Source organism: Lontra canadensis, unplaced genomic scaffold (genome assembly GCF_010015895.1).
Source record: "Lontra canadensis isolate GAN:19392208 unplaced genomic scaffold, GSC_riverotter_1.0 scaffold54, whole genome shotgun sequence".
Lineage (NCBI taxonomy): Eukaryota > Metazoa > Chordata > Mammalia > Carnivora > Mustelidae > Lontra > Lontra canadensis.
The window spans coordinates 103,768-120,351 of NW_022631048.1; the positions used below are offsets into that span (position 1 = coordinate 103,768).

At 41.1% G+C, this 16,584-nt stretch overlaps 1 protein-coding gene across 1 annotated transcript in view; it reads right to left on the bottom strand.

Annotated features, from left to right (window-relative positions):
• Positions 1-3,281: 3,281 nt before the first annotated feature.
• Positions 3,282-16,584, bottom strand: part of AMPH (amphiphysin) — a 247,462-nt gene continuing 234,159 nt past the window's right edge. Inside the window, exons 20-21 of the mRNA XM_032874940.1 lie at positions 14,732-14,833; positions 3,282-3,535 (exon numbers count right to left, since the gene is read on the bottom strand). Of these exons, the coding sequence (XP_032730831.1) occupies positions 3,428-3,535; positions 14,732-14,833 (210 nt within the window). The 3' untranslated portion in view covers positions 3,282-3,427. The remainder of the gene's footprint in view (positions 3,536-14,731; positions 14,834-16,584) is intronic.

Here is a 16,584-nt window from a genome sequence, read left to right on the forward strand (position 1 = left end):
GGCAAGGATGAATGGAAGCCCATGGCTGTGAACTTCCGAGGTTTGCTGAGAGACTATCAGCCACCGTCTTCTCCACACAGCCACCAGATGTCTGCTTCCATTTACCCAAGTCCCAGGAAGACTGTGGTGTGTGCCACCTTCAGGGGGATGCGTGGCGCTCATATCCAAAGTTTATTTAGCATGTCATGTTTATAAGCAACTCAGCTAGGTTCTGGGTAAACACCAGAAGGCAGCTTGGGCTCCTCTAGAAAGATCAGTGGAGTACCAGGAAGGCACACAAGCCTGTGTGGAAGGCTTCCAGGTGTTCAGCCACGTGACTCAAGTGTGGCATCAGCACTGAGGTGCAGCCTTTGTACCTTACTGATCTCTCATAAATGTTGCAGTTTCCCCAAGGCTGTTTCTTTGCTGGGCCATCACCATGGGCTGTGGGGTCTTGCTGCGAGTTCTCCAACAGCCTGATCAGAGGCGTCTGTATGTGACACAAGAGGGCTCAGCATTCAGGGCCAGCACCCCCGTTTCCCCTCAGCGCAGGCCATGGTGGAGATAGTGGCAGTGTTCGGGTTCCCTCAGAGACTGTCCCTACCCTGTCAGGAGCAGACGATGGTGGAAGCAGTGTGACTGCATGGTGCATGGAGCTATGCCCGTCCCTGGGCTCCAGTTGTGCTGAGATACCATTAAAATTCAAAGCAAGAGAGGGCTTGTTCGGCAATTATAAACATCACTCAGGATTAAATGAGAGTCTGTTTCTGATACTGGTAGGGATGCCAGTTGGGTGTCTGTTCAATAATACCCACAGGCTTGCTCTGTGTGATTCTTTGAAGGGCCTTGGAATTATTCGAAAGTCCACGTGTCACTGGGTTTAAAGAGAAATCTGAAAACACAAAGAGTGGGCGTGGGTAGGGCTTGCTGGGTCAGGGCCATTTGGAGAAAAGCATTGCTACAGATTGGCCAACATATGACCCCGGTATGTGCCTGTGATGATTTGGTGACCTCAGAACTTGAGCCAGACTAACTGAGAAAGAGACGGGCAAAGAGCTTCCACACTAGTAACCCCATGTCCCCTAAGAGAAACTATTGAGTGGAAAAGAAAATTCACACCATTTCTGTGTACATTTCTGGAGAAGACCCATTTCCCATCCTCTTCCCCCTCAGCCTCATTTTCAGTGCCTTGGACAATCAAGAATCATGAATATTTTTGAAGGAAAAATTTTGACTACTCCTCTTTGGTGTTGAAATTAAACCAGAACAAAATGACTAAGTAAGCACCTGCCATTTTGGAAGGACTTGTTAAATTCATCTAGGAATGTTACAGGTGTGGGCAAAACCTACCTAAGAAACCACATGCCACGAGGCTGCACACCTGGGAAGCCACTATGGTGTTAGGGAGAGGCGCGAGAGGGACTGCAGAGTAACTGCTCCGGGAGAGGCAGCAATCGTATTTCAAGAACATCAGGTGCGTTTTATTACAAGAATTGAAATTTCAGTCTCATTGGTAACTTGTCCGTGTACTCCAATATCAGAAGCAGCTTCCTCCTATCAATCTCATATTGCTGCAACTTATTTGTTGAATAACCAGCTATGCTACTGGGAAGTGCTCATTGTTCTCTTGCACTAAAGGAGCGTTCATGATGATCCAACTTTCCTGTCAATTAGCCCCTAGAAAAATCCTGGATCAGTAACAGCTATTTCCCTGTTAGGAAACCTGGAAGTTGGTAATCCACCAGAACTGGCGTCACAAATCAGAAACACGTAGCAAATTCACGAGTATAATTTGCTCTTGACCAGCTTACATTGTGTACAGGTTTATACCAGCACGAAAAAGAGTAAATCGAATAAAAGATGTTTGTTTTAAGAATTCTCTTCTCTGAACAGTGGCCCAGTGAATTGACTTTTCCATTCCAGGTGATCTATATGTTTTCAAGTACCTACAAGCATCAACATGGCAGAAAGAAAAGTGACTGAAAAAATGAGCTGGTGGCAGAGGAAAGTGCTGATTATGAAGGTCATCAGATTTTCGGGGATACACGGTTGGGTCACAGCTGGCACCTGCCAGGGGCCTCAGTCCACAGCTGTTATTTGTGCTGCAGTCATCGCTGGGTGATCAACAATGACCAGGGGGGTGCGGGGAGGGCTTTGGGGAAGGGAGGCAGGTTCCGGAGCATAACCCAGAGGAATAAGCATATTTCCGCACAAATAACAACTCCAACCTGTTTCAGTGTCATAGTATTCGTAGTATCCATACCCTGTTTCAAGTAGTGCCTCCAACTGAACCAAACTTTCTGAAACAAATGACTCCGCAGAAAGAGGTAGGTAATTGCTGGAGGTTACCGAAGGTTTATTTGGAATGACACAGCACTGAAAACATAACTGTTACAGATGACCTGTGGATACAGCATACATCACTTATCTTGTTTTAGGACAATCTGAGATGAGTTGCACAAATATTAAGAGTTGGAAATATATAGGAGCTTTTTTTTTTTTTTTTTTAAATAGTGTTCTTTGGGGGTGGACATTGATGCCCCATCAGCCAGCCAACCTTTGAAAGGGAACACGACAGAGCTGCTCATCCCGACTAGCTTAACTCCAACCACAGCAGCTGGAAGCTTAGATAACAAAGCTCTGCTTTCTCCAGAGGGATGGCAGCCAGGACATGCTATCTGTCACTGCGTCCTGACAACCACATTACAAAACACAGATACCGTCGACTGTTTTGGCAATGGGATGGCTGGTTTTGCCCTGAGGCAAAACTGCACCTCGAATGCCAGACAGAGCAAGAGCAATGCATGTATCAATGACACTCGGGAGGCAAAGAGCTATGATGGAACGAAAGGAAGCAACTATGTATATGTAGCTTCGTGCATACACATAGATCCGCGAGTGACGGCAACTAGCATGTGGAACTGTGTGGCCAGATATACAGAGAGAGGGAGGTGCTGGAACAGAATGTTCTCCGCAGCAGTTGAGTTTGAAACACAGTCAACTCGAAAGGGAGAGCGAGCACATGCTCACACCTGTGCAGGGGAAGATAATCTTGTACTACAGGAAAATTCGCCACGTCTTCGGCAGGGCAGCCACTCAGGACCATACACTTGGTGCAGAGAAATGAAGGTTCTGGTCTGGAGAAAGCTACTTTAGAAATGGTGCGAAGGGATCAAGGACAAGAGTCTCCACAGCTTGGACAACGCACAAAGAAACCTGTTATGGATAACGTGGGAAACAGTGAGGACTTTTTCTGTAATTGTTTTTCTTTTCTTTTCTTTCTTTTTTTTTTTTTTTTTTTGCACACATGCTCCACTGATATCTTTCCAAGCTTTGTCTGGCACCAGCCTGTACATCATTAAGAGTGCAACAGCAGAGGTGAACTCTTTGGGTTTTCATGGAAGTTTAAAAACCCCCAAACCAGGCTCTTTCTTTAATATTCTTGGCCCTAATCCAGGCGCCGGGTGAAGTTCTCTGGAAAGAGGCCTTTGTAGGTGGCAAGGTCTCTGTACTGAAGCCAGTCTGATTCCTTCACTCCCACCAACCAGCCTGCATCCTGCAAGACAAAGACAGGGCGTTCAAGGACCAAGAAACTACTGGAAAAATCTGCACTGCCAACAGTTAACAGTTAACAAAGTAATTTAGCGTAGTGATCCTGTACCAGGATGTTACATTATATATCAGCCAGTGTGCTGAGATAGGTCAGTGGTAAGGGTTGTCCCAAATAGGTTGCTAGGTAAAAAATAAATATTTTTTTTAAATAATAATTATAAATAAATAAATAATTGAAAATAAAAAATATAAATAAATAAATAACAACAAACATTTGAGATGATTTATTTTCTGGATTTGTGAAAGCTAACTGTTAATACAAATGGTATAATTTTGTCTAAAGTAGAGCTCATTGACGTTAACTGGATTATGACGAGTTCTTAAGGAAGAGAAAAGGATTAGATTGCTAGCTAGGCAAAGAGAGGACACCACATGAAAACATGTAATGTATAGGAAGGCTCCCTATCCTGTAGGTCACAGTAAAAAGTGACAGAGGACCGAGGTCAGAATACAGTGTGGATGAGGCCATGGGAGGTTTCGTATTCCATCCCGAAGCACTGGCTTATAGGAGAGAACTCTGTGCCTACAAACTACAAAGCAGTTTGTTGTCGTGACATTCTTGCTGGAAACATTCACATAGTCTTTATGTATCCTTTATCAATTATTCCTCCAAAACATTGGTCCATCTTACAGGAGTAACATAATAAGAATCAAGACATTTAGCCACAGAAAGAAAACTGAAACCACCATGTGTGGCCTTTCAGCTTGAGAGACAATATGTTAAAATGAGGAATGGAGGCTGTTATTTGCCTTTGGCCTCTTGCAGATAAGCAGAGCCTGGCTGGAAAAGGCTAAGTGGAAGGAACAGCATGAAACATACAGACTGTATAATGCAAAAACCAGCAGGAAATGACTCGTCTTGATTATGTTAACCAGTCCATGAAACAGATCCCATTTAGGATGAGGGATGGCCAGATTTAATCTGAAGCAATTCTCAACAGAGTTCAAGTACATCAGATAAAACGAGGTCTCCAAAATTAAACAAAGAAGCTGAACACATTCCCTCTTGATGTAATCTGAGACTATAAACTGATGCTGCTATACTAGCAAGATAAGCATTTAGACAGGCCAATTTTTGAAGGCAGAAAAAAAAAATGGAGAAAAAGATGACTTAATAAAATGACTGATAATATCCTGGCTAGGAGGAAGAGTGCCCTCTTTAAAATTATGATGTTATATATGTGAAGGGCAAAGTTATACTTAAAATAAATGATGATAATTCAATTTTTTCTGAATCTCTGGCAGCATCTAAAAGGCTATATTTTCTCCCACAAGTGTCTATAGTTGACTTTATTTACAATGAGTGAAAAATCTAATGGAGCCAAGCAGAGTCATGCATTTCGAAATTGTTTCAATAAAGAAAAAAGTTAAGAACTGGCACAAACTCATAATCGAGATATAGTCTAACGTGTATTCTAAAATACAATTTATATAGTAAAGTGAAAAACATTAGCCAGTATCAATTAGCCAGTATAAGTATCAATCTCTAGCTAAGGCAAATAGGAAAAATTAAATTTTAACTTCTTAAAGTATGTGATAGATGAAAGATTTACAGTTCTGGAAATGGCAAATAGTTTGTATCAGATAAGTGCTTCTGCATGAAACACTTATAAACACTAGAATAACTACATATCTTTAGATATCCATATGTACATATATTCAACTATTTATATAAATGACTTATAAAACAAAGCATAAAAAGTTATATAATGGGATTGTTACAAACAATGGGGTTGACATATATAATAATTATTTGAAGGCACTGGCAGTAACCAAAAGCAGGCAAAACCTGGAGAATATTTAACCCTGGAAAGTAAGAAATTGTGGTGAATGAGATCCGTGGTAATACAGCTTTCCCCCTGAGGATTATTCTCAAGTCTGTTTGATGCAGGACATTAAAAGGAAGAGTGAAGGGCTTCCAGAGCAGCTGTATTTTTTAACAATTTTTTTTTTTACTTATTTTAGAGAGAGAGTGAGGGCATGAGCAAGGGGAGGGGCAGCGGGACGGAGGGAGAGAATATTAAACGCAGGCTCCACACCCAGCACAGAGCCCAACATGGGGCTCAAGCTCATAATCATGAGAGCATGACCTGAGCTGAAATCAAGAGTTGGAAACTTAAGAGGCTGTGTCACCCAGACACACAAGCAGCTATATTTTTATGGGGGATATTTTAAAAGAGATCTGTAGAGGCAGGTTACAAAATATGCAGAGAAACTTCCCTAAAATCCTAAGCTGCTCCCAAAATTTGTAAATATACAGGGTGGCCCCCAAGGAGTCTGGGATAAGCAACAGGAGGAAGGCAGAACAGCTGAGAGGAAATTTAAGCCCTGCCAATGGAGGGGAGGCAGAGTTTGAAGTTTGAATCCCACCAAGTTAGGAAGCTTGGACAAACGTTCAGGATTTCTACTGAAATCCCAGAAGGGCCATCCTTGGAAGTAAAAGGTGTCTCAGGAGTAGGAAGTCACCCTAAAAGTAAAGGCAAAATTGAAACAGAATCACCCTAACAAAGTATAAAACAAAGCTTCCATGAATTCAAGCTAATTATCTAGTAAGTTCCATGTCTGCTAGGGGGGAAAGAAACTAGCTTCAGAGACAAAAAGTAGAATCCAGACCCTGCAATGTGTCCAATATCAATAAAAAATTACTGGATATGAGAAAAAAGAGGAACATACACCCCACAGATAAAAGGCAACTGATACAAATGTGTGCCGAGATGGGCTAGTGTTTTGGAGTTAGCAGTAGGAGTAATGCAGCTATTACAAATATTTACAAGTATCTAACATTGGAAGTGGCTATCATGAAAGAATAGATAGGAAATTTTGTGAAAGAAATGTCAACTAAAATAACAAACAAAAAACTACATGAACATTATAGAACTCTGTATGTATAGCGTCTGAAATGAAAACCTCACTGGATAAGCTTCACAACCAACTTTAACTTAGCAGAAGAAAAGATCACTGTACTTGAAGACAAACCAATAAAAATGGTACCAGAGTACCAGAAAGAAATAGTGCATAAAAAGGACAGTCTTAGACATTGAGAAGTCCAACAGATGAATAATTAGGGAATCACAAAAGAGGACAAAGAGAATGAGGCACCAAAAAAATGTAAGAAAAATTAGCTGAAAGTCTTCAAAATATAATGAAAAACATCAGGTTACAAATCTAAGCAGCTCAGTGAACCCCAAGCATGAAAACTACAAAAAATACAAGACCTAAGCATATTATATTGAACTGATGGAAATCAAAGGTACAGAGAAATTCTTAAAAGTGGTCCGGGAAAAAGGCACATTTACCAGAAACAATGGTGAACAAATGGCAGCTGAACTTTAGTCAGAAAAAACAGAAAACAGAAAACATCTTAATTTTTTAAAATTTTTTAAAAGATCATATTTATTTATCTGATAGAAAGATAGCACAAGTAGGCAGAGTGGCAGGCAAAGGGAGAAGGAGAAGCAGGCTCCCCACAGAGCAGGGAGCCTGATGTGGGACTCAATCCCAGGACCCTGGGATCATGACCTGAGCCGAAGGCAGCCACTTAACCACTGAGCCACCCAGGTGCCCCGGGACAACATCTTTAAAGAGGTGAAAGAAATAAAAGTCAATTCAGAATTCTTGCTCCTACAAAAATACAGAGTCACATAGACCAGTTGAACAGACTAGAGTGCCCAGGTATGAACCCACAACTCTATGGTCAAATAATCTTCAACAAAGCAGGAAAAAAATATCCAGTGGAAAAAAGACAGTCTTTTCAATAAATGGTGCTGGGAAAATTGGACAGCTATGTATACAAGAGTGAAACTCAACCATTCTCTTACATCATACAGAAAGGTAAACTCAAAATGGATAAAAGACCTCAACGTGAGGCAGGAATCAATCAAAATCAGAGAGGAGAACATAGGCAGTACCTCTTTGACACTGGCCACAGCAACTTCTTTCAAGACAGGTCTCCAAAGGCAAGGGAAACAAAAGTGTCTCATGGTTCATCTCCCCCTCTGATTTCCTCCAACTCACTTCTCCTTTCCTTCTCCTCATGTTCACCGTGTTGTTCCTTATGCTCCCCAAGTGAAATCATATGATAATTGACTCTCTGCTTGAATTATTTCACTCAGCATAATCTCCTCCAGTCCCATCCATGTTGATACAAAAGTTGGGTATTCACCCTTTCTGATGGAGGCATAATATTCCATTATATATATGGACCATATCTTCTTCATCCATTCGTCTGTTGAACAGCATCTTGGCTCTTTCCACAGGTTGGCGACTGTGGCCATTGCTAGGGTACATATGGCCCTTCTTTTCATTACATCTGTATCTTTGCAGTAAATACCTAGTATTGCAATTGCAGGGTCATAAGGTAGCTCTATTTTTAAGTTCTTAAGGAATCTCCACACTGTTTTCCAAAGTGACTGCACCAACTTGCATTCCCACCAACAGTGTAAGAGGGTTCCCCTTTCTCCACATCCTCTCCAACACGCGTTGTTTCTTGTCTTGTTATTTTTGACCATTCTAACTGTTGTAAGGTGCTATCTCAATGTGGTTTTGATTTGAATGTCCCTGCTGGCTAATGATGATAAACATTTTTTCATGTGTCTGTTAGTCATTTGTATGTCTTCTTTGGAGAAGTGTCTGTTCATGTCTTCTGCCCATTTTTTTGACATGATTATCTGTTTTTTGAGTGTTGAGTTTGAGGAGTTCTTTATAGATCTTGGATATCAGCTCTTTGTCTGTAGTGTCATTTGCATATATCTTCTCCCATTCCGTGGGTTGCCTCTTTGTCTTGTTGACAGTTTCCTTTGCTGTGAAGAAGTGTTTGATCTTGTTGAAGTCCCAAAAGTTCATTTTCACTTTTGTTTCTCCTTTGCCTTTGGAGACCTGTCTTGAAAGAAGTTGCTGTGGCCAATGTCAAAGAGGTACTGCCTATGTTCTCCTCTCTGATTTTGATCGATTCCTGCCTCATGTTGAGGTCTTTTATCCATTTTGATTTACCTTTCTGTATGGTGTAAGAGAATGGTCGAGTTTCACTCTTATATACATAGCTGTCCAATTTTCCCAGCACCATTTATTGAAGAGACTGTCTTTTTTCCACTGGATATTTTTTCCTGCTTTGTCGAAGATTATTTGACCACAGAGTTGGGGATTCATATCGGGGCACTCTAGTTTGTTCCAATGGTCTATGTGTCTGTTTGTGTGCCAGAACTATGCTGTCTTGGTGATCACAGCTTTTTAGTAAAGCTTGAAATCAGGCAACGTGATGCCCCCACTTTTGTTTTTCTATTTCAACATTTCCTTTGCAATTCGGGGTCTCTTCGGGTTCTCTTCGGGTTCCATACAAATTTTAGGATTGTTTGTCCCAGCACTTTGAAAAATGGTGGGATTTTGATTGGGATGGTATTTAAAGTGTAGATTTCTCTACGCAGTATAAACATTTTAATGATGTTTATTCTTCTGATCCATGAGCATGGAATGCTTTTCCATCTTTTTCTGTCTTCTCCAATTTCTTTCATGAGTGTTCTGTAGTTTCTCGAGTACAGATCCTTTATCTCTTTGGTTAGGTTTATTCCCAGGTATCTTATGGTTCTTGGTGCTATAGTAAATGGAATCGATTCTCTACTTTCCCTTTCTATATTTTCACTGTTAGTGTAGAAAGAAGCAACTGATTTCTGTGCATTGATTTTGTATCCTGCCACATTACTGAATTGCTATATGAGTTCTAGTAGTTTAGGGGTTGAGTCTTTTGGGTCTTCCATATAAAGTATCAAGTCATCTGTGAAGACGGAGAGCTTGACTTCTTTTTTGCCAATTTGAATACCTTTTATTTCTTTTTGTTGTCTGATTGCCTTTGCTAGGACTTCTAGTACTATGTTGAACAAGAGTGGTGAGAGTGGGCATCCTTGGTGTGTTCCTGATCTCAAAGGGAAGGCTGTCAGCTCTTCCCCATTGAGAATGATATTCGCTGTGGGTTTTTCATAGATTTTATGAAGTTGAGTAATGTTCCCTCTATCCTTATACTTTGAAGCATTTTAATCAGGAATGGATGCTGTTTTTTGCCAAATGCTTTTTCTGATCAATTGAGAGGACCATGTGGTTCTTCTCTCTTCTATTGATTTGTTCTATAACACTGATTGATTTGCAAATGTTGAACCAGGGATAAATCCTACCTGGTCAGGGTGGATAATTTTTTAATGTACCGTTGGATCTGATTAGCTAGGATCTTGATTATCTTAGCATCCATACTCATCAGGGATATCGGTCTAAAATTTTCCTTTTTGATGGGGTCTTTGCCTGGTTTGGGGGTCAGGGTAATGCTGGCTTACTAGAAAGAGCCTGGAAGTTTTCCGTCTGTCTCTATCTCTGGAAACCTCTTCAGGAGAATAGGTATTATTTCTTCTTTGAATTTTTGGTAGAATTCCTCAGGGAATCCATCAGGCTCCTGTTTTTGAAGAGGTTTTGATCACTGCTTCAATCTCGTTACTAGATATTGGTCTATTCAGGTTGTCAATTTCTTCTTTTTTCAGTCTTGGAAGTTTATAGGTTTCCAGGGATGCTTCCATTTCTTTTAGGTTGCTTAACTTACTGGCATATAACTGTTGATAATAATTTCTGATGATTGTTTCTATTTCCTTGGTGTTAATCGTGATCTCTCCACTTTCATTCATAATATTATTGGTTCAGGTCCTCTCTCTCTTCTTTTATATATGTTTGGCCAGTGGTATATCGATCTCATTGATTCTTTTGAAGAACCAGCTTCTAGTTTCATTGATGTGTTCTACTGTATCTCTAGTTTCTATCTCATTGATCTCTGCTCTAATCTTGATTATTTCCCTTGTTGTGCATGGAGTTGACTTAATTTGTTGTTGATTTTCCAGCTCTTTAAGATGTAAAGAGAGGGACGCCTGGGTGGCTCAGTTGGTTGGACTGCCGCCTTCGGCTCAGGTCATGATCCCGGAGTTCCGGAATCGAGTCCCGCATCGGACTCCCAGCTCCACAGGGAGTCTGCTTCTCCTCTGACCTTCTCCTCGCTCATGCTCTCTCTCACTGCCTCTCTCTCAAATAAATAAATAAAATCTTAAAAAAAAAAAAGATGTAAAGAGAGCTGGTGTATTCTACGTTTTTCAGATTTTTTTGAGTGAGGCTTGGATGGCTATGTATTTCCTTCTTAGGACCACCTTTGCCATATCCCATAGGTTTTGGACGATTGTGTCTTCATTCTCATTGGTTTCCATGAATTGTTTAATTTCTTCTTTGATTTCCTGGTTGATCCAAACATTCTTAAGCAGGGTGTCTTTGGCTTCCAAGTGTTTGAGTTCTTTCCAAACTGTTTCTTGTGGTTGAGTTCCAGTTTCAATGCATTGTGGACTGAGAATATGCAGGGAATAATCTCAATCTTTTGGTATCGTTTGAGCCCTGATTTGTGACCCAGTATGTGGTCTATTCTGGAGAAACTTCCATGTGCACTGAAGAAGAATGAGTATTCTGTTGTTTTAGGGTGGGATGTTCTGTATATATCTATGAGGTCCATCTGGTCCAAAGTCATTCAAAGCTCTTGTTTCTTTATTGATTTTCTGTTTGGATGATCTATTACTAAGAGTGATGTGTTAAGATCCCCTACAATTAACGTAGTCATATCAGTATGACTCTTTATTTTGATTAACAGTTGGCTTATGTAGTTGCTCCCACGTTGGGGGCATATATATTTACTACTGTTACATCTTCTTGGTGGCTAGATCCTTTAAGAATGATGTAGTGGCCTTCTGTATCTGACTATAGTCTTCAGCTTAAAGTATAATTTATCTGATATGAGAATTGCTACCCCAGCTTTCTTTAGGGACCCGTTGGCATGAAAGATCCTTCTCCATCCCTTCACATTCAGTCTGGGTGTATCTTTAAGTTCCAAATGTGTCTCTTATAGACAGCATATGGACAGGTCCTGTCATTTTATCCAATCTGCAACCATGTGCCATTTTATGGGAGCATTTAGGGGAGAGTGATTTTTGAATGATACGTTTTTACTGACATCATGTTGCCTGTGAAGTCCTTGTTTGTACAGATTGTCTCTGTAAATTTCTGTTCCGTTACTCATGGGTTCTTTCTTCTTTTATAGAGCCACCCCCCCCCCCGCCCCCGCCTTAATATTTCTTGTAGTGCTGGCTTGGTGGTCATATACTCTTTTAAAGGTTGCTGGTCTTGGAAGCTCTTTATCTCTCCATCCATTTTGAATGTCAATCCTGCTGAATAAAGTATTCTTGGCTGCATGTTCTTCTCATTTAGTGCCCTGCCAGCCCTTTCTGTCTTGCTAGGTTTCTATGGACAGGTCTGATGTTATTCTGATGGACCATTATCTGTATATAAGGAATTTCCTCTCCCTAGCTGCCCTTAGAAACTCTTGTCTAAAATTATGATTCATAAATTTCATAATCAAGTGTCTGGAGGTCTTTCTAGATTCGTTGATCTTGGTGCATGTCCTTTCTGCCTCTAGGATATGAACGCTTATTCCATTCCCCAGATTGGGAAAAATTTCACCCAGAATTTGTTCAACTCTATCTTCTAGTCTTCTTTCTCCAGCCCCTCAGGGATCCCAATAATTCTGATGTTGGAACATTTCATGGCATCATTTATTTCCCTAATTCTGTTTTCATGGCTTCTAAGCTGTTTGTTCCAGGCCTCCTCCTCATCCTTCTTTTCTATCAGTTTGTCTTCTAGATCACTAATTCTATCTTCTACCTCAGTTACCCTAGCTGTTAGAGTATTTACATTACATTGGATCTCACTGATGGTATTTTTAACTTCTGCCAGGTCAGCTCTCACTTCTGCCCTTATTGATTCTATGTTATCACTAATGGTTTTCTCCAACCCAGCTATTGCCTGGATAACTGTTACCCTGAATTCCCTTTCTGATATACTTTTTATGTCCATATCCAATAGTTCTGAGGGAGAGGGCACAGTCTCTGAATTTTCCTCTGTTGGGTGTTCTTCCTCCTAGTCATTTTGATGAAAGGTGGTTGAGGGGATGTTAGCTGAATATGTCAACCATGATCCAGACAGGGCACACCCTGGAAAATTCCAGAGCAATCAGACGTCACCACCAAAAATAAAGAAAGAAGAAAAAAGAGAGAGAAAGAGGGAAAAAAAAGAGAGACCCAGCCAAAATGAGCCCCAAAGTAAGATTTATAAGGTATATAAACAAAAACAAACGAAAAGACAGACAAAAGTGACAAGAAAAAAAGAAGAACCCAGTCAAAATGAAACCCAAGAATAAGATTTACATAATACCAGAACAAAAACAAATACAGAAGAATAAGATGGGAAGATGGTTAGGCAAGGGCAAGAAAGGTTATGTCAGTTCTTCATGGGTGTATCTTGATATCATTGTTAAAGGACTCAACTTTCCAGAGATAACAGGGAAATTAAAACTGATTTATATATAGAAGTAGTATTGAATAGGGAAAAAGGATACCTTGATGTTTATATCTACATGTATATTAACAAAAAAAGAGAAAAGAAAAAGAAAAAAAATAGGTATATGTATGAAAAAGTTCAAGTTAAAAAGTTATTATGGATTATGTTGTATTAAACCTCCAGTTGTAATAGTAAGTAGGTTAAAAAAATTAAAAGAACAATTAAAAGAACAAGAATCATGAGAACAAATTTTTTATCTATGAAACATACAGGTTTTAGGGCAATATCAGGAGCTTAATATATTGCTTTCCCCTGATGTTTGGATTTTACAGTTTTATGGGGACCCTGTGCTGGTTTTCCTCCAGTTCTTTTGGCATGCTTCCTGGGGGAGGGGTCTGCTGCCTCGTTCTCCTGTCAGTCTTGCTTGGGTTGAGTCGCCCTGCAGGTTACCAAGGGGCTGGGCCCTGTGGAAACCGGTTTTTCAGGCTTTGGTTGTCTGGAGGTTTTTGTGGCCTTTGTGGGGGGGGGGGGTCAGAGCAAAGAAAGAATATGTCTGCACCCAGACCTCTGCCTCAAAGAGAAACCTCAGTCTGCTCCCCTCTGGGTGGTCCAGAACACACAGATTCCCCCTATGAAAACTCTACTGAACAGCACAACCTCCCACAGGCAGTGCACACCCGCAGCCACCACCATCCCAGTGGTCACCCAAAGCCCTGGCTTGTCTCTGCACCCCTGAGCCACTACTACCGCAAGCTATATTGGTCTGCGGAGCCCTCTGCGGGTGGCTGCCTTTGCTAGGACTGCTGTCTGGAGTCCAGGCCCACTGCCAGGTGCACTTAGACCAGTGGTCATGCAGTTCGCGAAGGCTGCTGCAGAAGGATCCCAACCAGAGATCATGCTGGGTTCTTTCAGGCACGGACTGGGAATGTCCAGACCCTTGGGTGGTCGCGGAAGGCTTCAGTCCCAGAGACCGACAGCTGGCACACACACTAGGCTCTCTCAGGCATAGGCAGGAGTGCACCCAGTCGAGCGGTGGTGCAAGCAGCCAAAAGCCGCAAGCCAAAAGACTGGAGGCTCTGCTGGATTCTCTCTGGCATGGGTGGTCACCAGCAGTGGCACCTGGGTACGTGGGCTTAGGCCCGTGACCGTGACCGCCTGTCCACCAGTTGCCCCTTAAGATCTTTTGCTCTTTTTGAGTGCTTTTAACCAGACTCCCAAGTTAATGCTGGTCCCCAACCACAGAGCACTTTCGTATTGGGGTATTACTTTCCAATGGGTCGCTTCTGGAAGCTCCCTCCCCCTTCTGTTTATCCTTCGATATCAGTCTGAGCATTCCCCCTATGCTTTACCTCACCACTGATGTCTTCTGCCCCCGTAGAGATCCAGCAGTGTATAATCCTATATCTCAAGCTGATTTCATGGGTGTTCAGAGTGTCTGGTAGATATTTAGCTCACTTTAAGGGACCGGTTGAAACAGGGTCTCCTACTTCTCTGCCATCTTTTCCTGCCCCTCCTAAATAAAATCCTCAAGAAAAATACATAACAATATCCTAAAAGAGGTGTTCTAAAGAGTAACAGTTAGCCATGTCATGTGCTCATAAGCCTTAAGACCTTTTCAGAGCTGCCATGCAACATCTCAGAAAATAGAAATGTCTTCAGTTATTCACTGTGTCCCAGTGACCCTCAGGGAAAACAACAACAACAACAACATAGGCTGTAGAACCTTTCAATGTCTCTTTACCTGGTCAGCTTCTGAGTCTGAGGGGACCACCAACACCACGTCACCCCTTTGTAAGGTAAGTTCATCAGAATTAGCTGCTTCAAAATCATGCAGTGTTTCCACCTGCAAAAGATTTTAAAAGAATTTACTATTTTAAAAGCAAAAGGAAATGTAACTTCAGAAGTCTCCCAGCCAGACTGTCAGCAGGTACTGCTGGATGAAGACAATGATCCCAGCATACCCCACAGGAGAAGACCTCTGAACACAGAAAGGAGGTCTTGTTTACTTAAAACGTCCAATTCTTGAAGACTGTATTGAGACATTTTGGATGTATGTTTAGTAATGCAACACCTTCTACAAGAGTTGAAACGTCATGTGTTAAATATTGTCATATTTTTATTAGATATTTACATTTTATTATCATTGATGTTTTATTATTGTTCATTTTTAAACTTGAACTGAAAGTGTCTAGCAGAAAGTTCCTCTAACCTCACTTCTGTCAAGTACTTAATAATTGGAAAAATCAGGGGCACCTGGTAGCACAGTTGGTTAAGTGTCAGACCCTTGGTTTTGGCTCTCAGGTCATGATCTCAGGGTCATGAGATCAAGTCCCCGGTTGGGCTCCATTCTGAGCATGAAGTCTGCTTAGGATCCTCTCTCACACTCTCTTTGCCATTCTCCTGACTCCCCCCACAAATAAAATAAAATAAAATAAAAATAAATAAAATAGTACTAATAACATTTTTTTAAAATAATGGGAAAAGTCATCACTTTCCACATCATACGGGAATCACTACTTAATAAAACCCTGTGATCAATTTCCTTACAAATTTTTTTTTAATTTTTTATTTTTTTATAAACATATCATGTATTTTTATCCCCAGGGGTACAGGTCTGTGAATCGCCAGGTTGACACACTTCACAGCACTCACCATAACACATACCCTCCCCAATGTCCATAACCCCACCACCCTCTCCCAATCCCCCTCCCCCCAGCAACCCTCAGTTTGTGAGATTAAGAGTAACTTATGGTTTGTCTCCCTCCCAATCCCATCTTGTTTCATTTATTCTTTTCCTACCCCCCAAATGCCCCACGTTGCATCTCCACTTCCTCATATCAGGGAGATCATATGATAGTTGTCTTTCTCCAATTGACTTATTTTGCTAAGCATAATACCATCTAATTCCATCCATGTTGTCGCAAATGGCAAGATTTCATTTCTTTTGATGGCTGCATAGTATTCCATTGTGTGTGTGTGTGTATGTATATATATATATATATATATATATATATATATATATATATATACCACATCTTCTTGATCCATTCATCTGTTGATGGACATCTAGGTTCCTTCCATAGTTTGGCTATTGTGGACATTGCTGCTATAAACATTCTGGTGCACGTGCCCCTTCGGATCACTACATTTGTATCTTTAGGGTAAATACCCAGTAGTGCAATTGCTGGGTCATAGAGTAGCTCTATTTTCAACTTTTTGAGGAACCTCCATGCTATTTTCCAGAGTGGTTGTACCAGCTTGCGTTCCCACCAACAGTGTAGGAGGGTTCCCCTCTCTCTGCATCCTCGCCAGCATCTGTCATTTCCTGACTTGTTAATTTTAGCCATTCTGACTGGTGTGAGGTGGTATCTCATTGTGGTTTTGATTTGTATTTCTCTGATGCCGAGAGATGTGGAGCACTTTTTCATTTGTCTGTTGGCCATCTGGATGTCTTCTTTGCAGAAATGTCTGTTCATGTCTTCTGCCCATTTCTTGATTGGATTATTTGTTCTTCAGGTGTTGAGTTTGCTAAGCTCTTTATAGATTTTGGATACTAGCCCTTTATCTGAATGGGAGAAGATATTTGCAAAGATT